Source organism: Eurosta solidaginis, chromosome 1 (assembly GCF_040869045.1).
Source record: "Eurosta solidaginis isolate ZX-2024a chromosome 1, ASM4086904v1, whole genome shotgun sequence".
NCBI lineage: Eukaryota > Metazoa > Arthropoda > Insecta > Diptera > Tephritidae > Eurosta > Eurosta solidaginis.
Window position 1 is genome coordinate 256,882,214 of NC_090319.1, and position 13,315 is coordinate 256,895,528.

Consider the following 13,315-nt stretch of genomic DNA (forward strand, 5'->3'; position numbering starts at 1 on the left):
TTCAGAAGTGTAGATAAAGTTTAACGCTTAGCAGTCCATATAAAGTTTAAGTGTATATGCATATAGATGTAAACAAAAATACTAAATAATCAGGTTTTTTGTGTTTTTCAAAATGTTGTATAAGTAAAAAATGGACGTCGTTATCATCCGATTTCGCTCATTTTAATGAGTGCCATGGAATCCATATACCAAATTTCAATAAGATATCTCAATATTTACTCAAGTTATCGTGTGCACTGACAGACACACGGACGGACGGACGGACATGGCTAAATCAATTCCTTTTTTCATTCTGAGCACTTTGATATATGTAAGTCTATATATCGATTGGTTTATGCCGTTACGATCAGCTGTTATGTTACCAAAGTTAATATACTATGTGTGCAAAGTACGCTGAGTAGAAAACTAGATCGATACTTTGTGCGAGGATGCAAAGTTTCAAGTTTCTTGTGGTCTGCATAATGATATAGTTATGACCACGAAACACTTATATGAACAATATATGACGTATACAAAGATATTTGATAAAATTTGAAGCTTCTAAACGTTAATAAAAATAATCTAAAAACATTTTAACCACTTCCTTTATATAAATGGACAAAAATCAGCGAAAAATGTCTCCTTATATAAAGACATATTCTTGCTAAATTTGATTTTTAAATTTTGACTTAGAAATTGCAAAAATATTTATGAGAAACAAAATATAAAAGTGGAGCGCACATTACTTGGATTGGAAAGTTGGTAGGAAAGGAGATATTATTAGTCAATCAATTGCGCTCCACCTTTACATTTTTACTTCTCATAAATATTTTTGCAATTTCCATGTCAAAGTTTAAAAATCAAATTTAGCAAGGATATGTCTTTATATACGGAGACATTTTTCGCTGGTTTTTGTCCATTTATATAAAAGAAGTGCTTAAAAGTGTTTTATTTTATTTTTATTTTCTCCTTTTCTTACATTTTCTCAGTGTCTTAACCTATCTGTTAAGTTTTACGCTTGTAGCTCAATGAGAACTTACATAAAAATCAATCCCAAAATTCAGTCCGTGCGCCCCCTAGCGAATCTTTTTGTATTGGGTCATTGGCTGTCATTGACCTCTGAATTAAATTTGAAATTTCAAGTATCTAGCTCATCGAGAAGTTACTTAAAAGCTGGTTTGAAAATTTTAATTTTCAAATTCTTATGTAATTATTTCGATCCTAACGGATTTTTTTCCTTTTGTTGCATTGTCACGGTCTTCTAACCTATGGGTAAAGTTTCACGTTTGTAGCTCAATGAGAAGTTACTTAAAAATCGATTGCAAGATTTGTATGAAAAGTGGACAAAAATTCAGTAAAATGGGTTAGAAATTACGGTTTATAATATATAGGTGTACGACAGATCTCTATGGTTTTTCCTGACAACAAAATATGCCACATACGAAAGCATTTGGTGATATTTGAAACTTCTAGATGTTAAAATGGGGCAGAAATTACGAAAAGCCTATTATCTGAACAATTGGTTGTATGGGACATATGCTGTAATACTACAGATCTCATCGATTTTTTTATACAACAAAAAATATACGTAAACAATTGCTGAAATTTTGGGGCTTTTAGCTGTTAAAATGGTGTAGAAATTGCGAAAAGATTCTTTTCTTTACAATCGGTTGTATGGGATATATGCCATATATACGACAGATATCTATGATTTTTTCACACAACAATATATGCTATAGTATACGTAAGTATTTGATGAAACTTGAAGCTACAATCTGATAAATTGAGGAAGATATGACAAAATTCCTCTTTTCTGAAAAATCGGTAGTGGCTGTAGTCCGATCCGACCGGTTCCGACAAATGGACACTAATCGGACACCAAATTTTATCAAGATATCACAAAAATTAAGGGACTAGTTGCGTTCAAATAGATAGACGGACAGACGGACATGGCTAAATCAATTCAGGTCGTCAAACCAATTCAGGAAACTTATTCTTGCGTCTACCTCTTCTCCTTAAGGACAAGTAACACACTTAATATACCATTTCGTTTTCATGAAAGGTATAAATATTCCCAAGGATGCACACGGATCATTATATTTAGAAAATTCTTATTAAATTGATTTAACCTTTCGCTGATTCCTATTTTGTTGAGTTTGTGTTTAGAAATTATTATTAACTGTGCAAAAATTATATGTTATATCGCTATAATGTGATATGATTAAATACACAATTATTTTAGACATTGTAAACCTTACAAAAGAGGCGCAACTCACAACTGATCGCTCAAAATTAGCACATATTCACACACATTACTAACGTCTTTATTACGCAAATTTAAAAAAAAAAACAAGTAAAAACGGGACTGTCTTCGGCTGTGCCGAAGACTTCCTACCTTTCATGAATGGGGCTGAACAATAATCTTATCCCGCTCGTAATCTCCGAATAATCGGATGTATAAGATAAGAAATATATAGTGAACAGATCTACATACCTTAACGATTTTTAAGATAAATATAAAATAAAAAACAGGTAGGTACTTTGTGTGAGGATGCAAAGTTTCAGGTTTTTTGTGGTCTGCGTGTAAAAACTATGACTACGAATCATGTATTTCAACAATATATGACGTAAACGTAACTATTTGATGAAATTTGATGAATTTTGAAGCTTCTAGCCGTAAAAAAGGGGCAAAAATTAGAGTTTATATGGGGTATATAATATATATACCACCGATCTCTATGATTTTTTCAGACAACAATATATGCTATATACGTAAGCATATGGTGAAATTTGAAGCGTCTAGCTGTTAAAAAGGGGCAGAAATTGCGCACAGTTTCTTATCTGAACAATCGGTTGTATGAGATATATACTATATATACCACCGATCTCAGTGATTTTTTCAGACAACAATATATGCTATACACGTAAGAATTTGGTGAAATTTGAAGCTTCTAGCTGTTAAAATGGGGAAAAATTGCGCAAAGTTTCTTATCTGAACAATCGGTTTATGAGATATATACTATATATACCACCGGTATCTATGATTTTCTCAGACAACAATATATGCTATACACGTAAGCATTTGGTGAAATTTGAACATATCTAAACGATTTTTAAGATAAATATAAAATAAAAAATAGGTAGGTAATCTGTGCGAGGATGCAAAGCTTCACGTTTTTTGTGGTCTGCATGTAAAAACTATGACTACGAATCACGTCTTTCAAAAATATATGACGTAAACGTAACTATTTGATGAAATTTGATGAATTTTGAAGCTTCTAGCCGTAAAAAAGGGGCAAAAATGACAGTTTATATGAAGTATATAATATATATACCACCGATCTCTATGATTTTTTCAGACAACAATATATGCTATATACGTAAACATTTTGTGAAATTTGAAGCTTCTAGCTGTTAAAACGGGGCAGAAATTGCGCAAAGTTTCTTATCTGAACAATCGGTTGTATGAGATATATACTATGTATACCACCGATCTCAATGATTTTTTCAGACATCAATATATGTTATACACGTAAGCATTTGGTGAAATTTGAAGCTTATAGCTGTTAAAATGAGGCCGAAATCGCAAAAAAATATATGTATACTATATATATATACTATATATACCATCATATATATATTATATATACCACCGCTCTCTATGATTTTTTGACACAACAATACATACTATATACGTAAGCAATCGGTGAACTTTGAAGCTTATAGCTGTTAAAATGGGGTAGAAATTGCGAAAAGTTTCTTATCTGAACAATCGGTTGTATGAGATATATACTATATATACAACCGATCTCTATGATTTTTTCAGACAACAATGTATGCTATATACGTAAGCAATCGGTGAAATTTGAAGCTTATAGCTGTTAAAATGGGGTAGAAATTGCGAAAAGTTTCTTATCTGAACAATCGGTTGTATGAGATATATACTATATACAACCGATCTCTATGATTTTTTCAGACAACAATATATGCTATATACGTAAGCAATCGGTGAAATTTGAAGCTTATAGCTGTTAAAATGGGGTAGAAATTGCGAAAAGTTTCTTATCTGAACAATCGGTTGTATGAGATATATACTATATATACAACCGATCTCTGTGATTTTTTCAGACAACAATATATGTTATATACGTAGGCATTTTGTGAAATTTGAAGCTTCTAGCTGTTAAAACGGGGCAGAAATTGCGCAAAGTTTCTTATCTGAACAATCTGTTGTATGAGATATATACTATGTATACCACCGATCTCAATGATTTTTTCAGACATCAATATATGCTATACACGTAAGCATTTGGTGAAATTTGAAGCTTCTAGCTGTTAAAATGGGGCCGAAATTGTAAAAAAAAATATATATATACTATATATATATACTATATATACCATCATATATATATTATATATATCACCGATCTCTATGATTTTTTGACACAACAATACATACTATATACGTAAGCAATCGGTGAAATTTGAAGTTTATAGCTGTTAAAATGGGGTAGAAATTGCGAAAAGTTTCTTATCTGAACAATCGGTTGTATGAGATATATACTATATATACAACCGATCTCTATGATTTTTTCAGACAACAATATATGCTATATCCGTAAGCAATCGGTGAAATTTGAAGCTTATAGCTGTTAAAATGGGGTAGAAATTGCGAAAAGTTTCTTATCTGAACAATCGGTTGTATGAGATATATACTATATATACAACCGATCTCTATGATTTTTTCAGACAACAATATATGCTATATACGTAAGCCATCGGTGAAATTTGAAGCTTATAGCTGTTAAAATGGGGTAGAAATTGCGAAAAGTTTCTTATCTGAACAATCGGTTGTATGAGATATATACTATATATACAACCGATCTCTATGATTTTTTCAGACAACAATATATGCTATATACGTAAGCCATCGGAGAAATTTGAAGCTTATAGCTGTTAAAATGGGGTAGAAATTGCGAAAAGCTTCTTATCTGAACAATCGTTTGTATGAGATATATACTATATATACAACCGATCTCTATGATTTTTTCAGACAACAATATATGCTATATACGTAAGTATTCTGTGAAATTTGAAGCTTCTAGCTGTTAAAATGGGGCTAAAATTTGCGAAAATATATATATATACTATATATATATACTATATATACCACCATATATATACTATATATACCACCGATCTTTATGATTTTTTCAGACAACAACATATGCTATATACGTAAGCATTCGTTGAAATTTGAAGCCTCTAGCTCTTAAAATAGGGCAGTAATTACGAAAAGTTCCTTATCTGAACAATCGGTTGTGGGGGATATATACTATATATACGACCGATCTCATCAATTTTTTCAGGCAACAATACGTACAATATACGAAAGTATATGGTGAAGTTTGAAGCTTCAATCTGTTAAATTGGGTAAGATATTACAAAAATCCTCTTTTTCTGAAAAATCGGTTGTATGGAGGATATATGCTATAGGTGTCCGATCCGATCGGTTCCGACAAATGTCTAATCGGACACCCAAATACACCCGCTCACCAAATTTTATCAAGATATCTCAAAAATTGAGGGACTAGTTTGCATACAAAGAGACAGACGGACAGACGGACAGACGGGCATGGCCAAATCAACTCAGCTCTTCAACCTGATTATTTCGGTATACTTAATGGTGGGTCTATCTATTTTCTTTTAAGGACTTACAATTTTCGGTTTCGTGACGAAATTAATATACCATTTCATTTTCATTAAAGGTATAAAAAGACATAAACTGTGATACATATAAAGCATGTACAACTATGCATGTATCATACACATATTTATCTAGTTCGATGTGGTCACATTAAATCGTTCCCGAGATGATCGGGCTAGTACCTTAATGGTGCTTTTTACCGGAAAGTACTGGATCTATATCCGGCAAAAGACCATCAACATCGATAGTTCTCCCCAAAGCCTTCGAAGATGCCTGTACCTTTAATACAACAACAACAACGCGAGTATTGTAATCGTACTACTGCCAAAGTAGTCTTAATAAAGGAAGTATTGCTATACTGAAATTTGAGTTATTTATTCGACAGTTCCGAGAATCGACAGTTCCGAGAATGGAAAGTTAACAGAAGCCTCAAAATAATCAAGAATTTCCCAAATTTCGTTACAATTGGTGTCAGAAGAGGAATTGTTGAATAAATTCCGAAGATTTCGAATACAACTTGGACATGGCAAAGTTAAGTGAATTGAAGATCCAGAAACTAAAAACGGAATTGGAGAACCGTGGATTGAGTACCACCGGCAATAAGTCCAAACTTCAAGCACGCCCCCAGAAATTATGGAGTCGATTGGAATCAATGTTGTATGTCTTTCATCCTGATAGCGACGAGACAACAACAAAAATGGAAGAAGAATGATGGAATCATTCCGGCGCAACTTCGAAAGCCTTTAGGGATTTCCTGCTGCTGGTTGGCATTATCTACACTAGCTGCCTCGGGCTTAACTATATCCCAAAGTCTTGGTACACGGTTAGGGTCATCTTCATTCCGAAGGCCGGCAGAAACTCTTATGTATCACCTAAGGATTTCAGGCCAATCAGTCTCTCGTCGTTTCTTCTTAAGGCGTTTGAGCGGTTGATTGACCTGTACCTACGCGAAAGGATACCTCGGGGGTTACTGTCGGCTTCACAGCATGCCTACTGCAAGAGCAGACACAAAAAGTTTGCTCTGGGTGTCTTTCTAGACATCGAGGAGGCTTTTAACAATGTCTTACCGGGGCAATCGAAAGAGCTCTAGTGTGTTTAGAAGTCGAGGCGGCTCTGGTTGATTATCAAACTTCTATGCGGCAGAATTGTCGCAGCGGAGTGGGGAGGCGCCATAATTGAGAGGATGATGTGCAGGGGCATGCCACATTTGGCTGATCACTGCAGTGTATTCCAAGCAGAATTTGCTGCGATTAAGGATGCAGGTGGATGAAATGCTATACAGTGCTTCTACGGTTAGGGAATTTAACATCTACTCTGATAGCCAAGCGGCTATCAAGGCCTTGAGCAAAAATACAGTGCGATCGAGGTTGGTCTGGGAGTGCCTGACCTCGCTTGCGATTGCATCGAATTATTTTACGGGCCGTAGTGATATCCCGGGTAACTGTCAAGCGGATCCCCTAGCCCGCATCGGTGCAACTGAACCGGATAAAGATGGCTGTAAGGATTTCGGGATTCCGCTGGTCACCTGTGGATTGCTCCTCCATAGCTGGGCCTCGTGTCAGCTCAACAAACGTTGGGCGGACACCACGTCTTGTAGGGTAGCAAGATATTTCTGGCCGAAAGTGGATGGCAGGAAGTCTGCTGAAATAATTGGGTTCACTACGACTCACCTATCAATGGTCAATAGGGTTTTGACAGGGCACTGTCCCATGGGTATCCGTGAGGTACGTCTCAATATAATGGAAACTCCAACCTGCTGCAGCTGTATGGAGGATGATGAGGTGGAATCACCAAATCAGTTTATGCTTGATTGCCCAGCTTATGCTAGAACTATGCGAAAGAACTTCGGTCGCGACAAACTTGGATCTACCGAAGATTTATCCAAAGTTGAGAACGGTATCATTCGGAGCTTTATCATTGCTACCCAACGATACTCTAAGTAGCTAGATCTCAGTCACCGTTATTTTTGTTAATTGTGGTATCCCAACGAACCTTCGTGATGTGCGAGTGAGCTTTCCTTATCAGGGCAGCTACTACCTAACCAACCTAACCTTATCTTCTGAGGAAGTTTTTTTAGTGTTTATTTCATATTTGCCACATTGGTAGCCACGACCGCTAGTGCTCAAACCTATTTTGGTTACTTGTTACTTGTACTGGCTTAGAAGTACAATGTTAATGTCTATAATACGAGGATTCGATGGAAAATGCCAATAAAAATAAATAAATAAATGTAGAGCGCGATAACCTCCCAAGAGATTTTATGCCGAGCTCATCCAATTTGCATTGTGCTCCTTTTAGTTTTCCTTCAAATTGACGGGACGGGATCTACATGTTTTACGCTGGCTCGGAACGCCATTTGCGATGCAGATAAATTTTCACTGAGAAGCTTTCCATGACAGAAGTACAGTCGTAGAGGCCGAGGGGTGACCCCGCTAAGAAAAAGGCTTCTAATTGAAAAAAACTTGTTTCTAAATTTTTGATAATGCTTTACCCGGGACTTGAACTCAGGATTTTCGGAGTGGTATGTGAAGCACGCTATGCTATATAGTATAAGGCAAAATCTAAATTTGAAAACTGAATTTTACACGTGTCCCGTAAAAACCATTTATTTTTTAACACAATTGTTTTTATACTCAGAGTGCTTTGCACACAGAGTATATTAACTTTGATTGGGTAACGGTTGGTTGTACAGGTATAAAGGAATCGAGATAGATATAGACTTCCATATCAAAATCATCAGTATCGAAAAAAAATTTGATTGAGCCATATCCGTCCGTCCGTTCGTCTGTCCGTTAACACGATAACTTGAGTAAATTTTGAGGTATCTTGATGAAGTTTGTAATGTAGGTTCGGGGCACTCATCTCAGATCGCTACTTGAAATGATCGATAAAAAGGCCGATAATTCATTACCAAAGACAGATAAAGCGATGAAACTTGGTAGGTGAGTTGAACTTTTGACGCAGAATAGAATATTAGTAAAATTTTTGACAATGGGCGTGGCACCGCCCACTTTTAAAAGAAGGCAATTTAAAAGTTTTGCAAGCTCTAATTTGGCAGTCGTTGAAGATATCATGATGAAATTTGGCAGGAACGTTACTCCTATTACTATATGTATGCTTAATAAAAATTAGCAAAATCCGGGGAACGACCACGCCCACTTAAAAAAAAATTTTATAGTTAAATTTTAACAAAAAATTTAATATCTTTACAGTATATAAGTAAATTATGTCAACATTCAACTCCAGTAATGATATGGTGCAATAAAATACAAAAATTAAAGAAAATTTCAAAATGGGTGTGGCTCCGCCCTTTTTCATTTAATTCGCCTAGAATACTTTTAATGCCATAAGTCGAACACAAATTTACCAATCCTTGTGAAATTTGGTAGGGGCTTAGATTCTCGGACGATAACTGTTTTCTGTGAAAAAGGGCGAAATCGGTTGAAGCTACGCCCAGTTTTTATACACAGTCTTTTTATACACAGTCGACCGTCTGTCCTTCCGCTCGGCCGTTAACTCGATAACTGGATATATCTTTACTAAACTTAGTTCACGTACTTACCTGAACTCACTTTATCTTGATATAAAAAATGGCCGAAATCCGACTATGACCACGCCCATTTTTTCGATATCGAAAGTTACGAAAAATGAAAAAATACCATAATTCTATACCAAATACGAAAAAAGGGATTAAACATGGTAATTGGATTGGTTTATTGACACAAAATATAACTTTAGAAAAAAAACTAAACCTACTGGTCCTCAATGCAGATAAAAGTAATGTTACAGTGGTTTTGGAAAAATCTGAATATGAAACGAAGTTAGGGAAAATAGTTAATGACATCACGTCATACAGAGTTCTGAAAAGAGATCCCACCAACAAACTCCAAGAAAAGAACAATGAGTTTGTCGAAAAGATGTTTAAAAACAAAATGATTAGTCTGAGTGAAAATTACCGTCTGCTAAGCACAACAGCTAATGCGCCGAGACTCTATGGTCTACCGAAGATCCACAAGCAAGAAATTCCATTGAGACCAATATGTTCGTCAGTGAATTCGCCATCATAGAGTATGTGTAAATACCTCACTAACATACTTAAGAACATAACAAAATCTTCCATTTTCAATGTAAAAGACTCAATCGGGTTTAAAGACAAAATAAAAAAGACATATATATATGACGATGAAAGTCTAGTTTCTTTTGATGTGGTATCTCTTTTCCCTAGCATCGCCAGTCATTGCAGATCTTGTAATGGAGGAATTGCTGAACAAATTCATGGAAGATTTCCACGTCAAAACAGATAAAGTCCAAGAAACGGTGGCCACTCTAAATAGCTACATGAAGTCTATAAATTTCACGTCAGAGATGGAAGATGACGGAAAATTACCATTCTTAGATACGATGGTAATAAGACATAACAATAAACTTACATTCAAATGGTACAAAAAACCCACTGCGTCTGGGAGATTAATAAACTTTTATTCAAAGCATGAAAGAAGAATCATAGTAAACACGGCAAAGAACTTTGTCAAAAAAGTTCTCTCTATTAGCGACGCATGTTACCATGAAGAAAATGTTGCCCTGATCAAGCAAATATTAACAGACAACGATTTTCCTCTATCTTTAATCAATAGATACATAAGAGATTTTTACGCTAAAGCGAATACTACTGAGATCAGACAGGATGCCAAGAAAATATTCAAGACAGCCACATACATTCCAGGCTTGTCCAACAGACTGAAGAATTCAAATATGTATGACCGGGACAAGTTCCAAATAGCTTTCACGTACGACAACACTCTACGACAAATATACAGCAACATGAAAAGCAGGATTGAAAAATACGAGAAATCCAACGTAATATACCAAATTAATTGCAATGGTGACGGGTCCCACTTATGCAACAAAGTATATGTGGGGACAACTAAATCTAAGCTTAAGACAAGGATTCCGGACACAAGTCGAATATAAAAAACAGAAATAATTTGAACGATAACAGAACAGCCTTAACACATTATTGTAGCGCTACGGGACATTGTCCAGATCATAGTACAGGTTTACAAGTATGATATGTATGAGAAGGAAGCAATTCCTTTCCTTTTCTAACACATTGCAGCTTGACACTTCGGTCAGTGTCAAACTATTGTGGAACTCAGTGGAACCTGCGTGGAACATGCGTTTGACACTGAACAAAGTGTCAAAATTACCGCGGTTGCTGTCGTTGGAAGCGACGCAGGGAAACAAAAAAAGGACCGGAATATCAGATATGGGTTGCTGTGATGGTAAATTTTTTGAACGAATTTAGTATGAAAATGTAGTGCACCTATATGGGTCCTACAGAAAATTATACAAAAGTCTTGAATTGGGATATCTGAGGACGCGTAGTTATTCCAGTATTAAGAATACAAACACGGGTGCTAAGTTTTTCTACCCGTTCAAAAGTTCTCCGCGAAAAACAATTTGAAACCGAGGTTGACTGCAATAACCCGTCCAAAAATGTGGAAAGAGAAATGAAAAGACGCGTTTTGTCCTGTTATCAATACTCCAAAGGCGAAAAAGTATTCGAATTATTGGAAGCTAGGCAAAAACGCGTCTATTAATACCTCCCCCGACGGTTTTGGTCGTGCTTTAGCAATCGTCCCTGGTAATAAAGTATCACAATTTGTTAATTAAAATTGTCAAAAACATATGGATTTTAAAGAGGAATGTAATTAAGTGCTCGTTTGAAAGTATATAAGGGCATTTCTTTGTAATTTTACGATAAAAATTTTAGGCAGTTTTCGTTAGCAGCTACTACACTTTTCTTGGACCTGAGAAGTACAACAGTGCCAAATAGCATCCACAAAAAAAACGAACAAGAACAAGCATTTTATCAGGTTAGCGTGGCTGTGTATGTGCGTGCTGCTACATATCCTACTTGTAGACCTGTACTATGGTCCAGATTTAGACAATGTGAGAATTTTGCAACAAGAGAAGCAATATAATAAGAGATACATACTTAAAATCACTTTTACTATATAGTTTGGCAGCTTAATTCGAGGTTATGTTGCGAATAGAGTGGAAAGCACTCGCAGGCCGTGAAAATAGGCACTCGAATGGAGTGGAATGAAGAACAGTAGGAAGACCAGAGTTGCATTGGATCAATCATTGCATCAATATTAAAGATAAATTTAGAAAAAATAATTAAATACTTGAGTATAAATAAGCAAACATTTTCTTTCAATTACTACAATTAAGGTGTCCTAGATGCTATATATTCCAAAATTATAACATTTTATGTCTGTTTAAAAATTTAACTTCAATTTCCCTAAGATTTCCGTAATATGGCCATTAGTGATGTTTGTGTGCGTGTGCAAATTTTGGGCGATCATCTGTTAGTTGCGCTACTTGGTAAAGTTTACAATGCTTGAAATGCTTCATATTATCAATATAGAGAGCGACAAACGGATAAATTTTAAAACGGACACGGCAAATTGCGCTTCGGCCTATAGGCCATTGTTTACTATATAGTTTGGCAGCTTAAGTAGAGGTTATGTTGCGAATAAAGTGGAAGGCAGTGGACTAGGCAGTCGAATGTCATATAATAAAGGAATGGTGTTCGGAGATTTTTCAAAGTTAAAAAAAAAAATGATAAAAGCTTTAATATAGATAAAAATATTGTTTTAATAACAACAAAAATGCCATATATATTTTGTATACATAAATTTGTAAGTATTATCTCACTTGAAAATTTGAATTAAATAATCTAAAGTTTTGTTTTGAAACTGAGTCGAGAACTGTGCGTGTGAATGTGCGCATTTTCACCGATCAGCTGTTAGTTGCGCTACTTGGTAAAATTTACAATGCTATAGGCAGCTAATAAGCAGAAATAAAAAAGCGCTTTGAGAGTAATTTGTTAGTTTAATGTCCCACCAATATTCGTATTATAATGTTAGACAACAACAGTTTACCTGTAGCTGATATATGTACATATATATGTATGCTGAGCGCGACGTACAGTTGGAGAAATTTGTACATGGTTGTTTTTGTCAAAATTTGTTTATATTTACGGTATTTATTTGTTTACATTATTTTGGTTATATTCGTTTGATATGTAATCTTTTAAAATTAGTCGATCAGGCACAGCCAAGAGCATTGTTTACTATATAGTTTGGCAGCTTAAATAGAGGTTATGTTGCGAATAGAGTGGAAGGCAGTGGACTAGGCAGTCGAATGTCATATAATGAAGGAATGGTGTTCGGAGTTTTTTCAAAGTAAAAAAAAAAATGATAAAGCTTTAATATAAATAAAACTATTATTTTAATAACAACAAAAACGCCTTATATATTCTATAGACATGAATTCGTAAGGATTATCTCACTTTAAAATTTGAGTTAAATAATCTAAAGTTTTTGTTTGAAACTGAGTCGAGAACTGTGCGTGTGAATGTGCGGATTTTCACCGATCAGCTGTTAGTTCGCTACTTGGTAAAATTTACAATGGCCAAGAGTGTAAATTGTGTTATAGGGATGTACGTAAAATTCACTTTTTGATGTTTTTATTGTTTTGTAATCTTTTTAGTCCTGAGGATGAGCTCATTTTGAGGTCGAAATATCGATTAATCATTAAACAAATATATTTATTGAAAGA

At 35.0% G+C, this 13,315-nt stretch overlaps 1 protein-coding gene across 1 annotated transcript in view; it reads right to left on the bottom strand.

Moving 5' to 3' along the window:
• Burs (Bursicon) overlaps nucleotides 1–12,773 on the bottom strand; it is a 28,156-nt gene extending 15,383 nt beyond the window's left edge. The window contains exon 1 of the mRNA XM_067769572.1: nucleotides 12,637–12,773. Coding sequence (XP_067625673.1) covers nucleotides 12,637–12,703 — 67 coding nt within the window. The 5' untranslated portion in view covers nucleotides 12,704–12,773. The remainder of the gene's footprint in view (nucleotides 1–12,636) is intronic.
• Nucleotides 12,774–13,315: the final 542 nt, after the last annotated feature.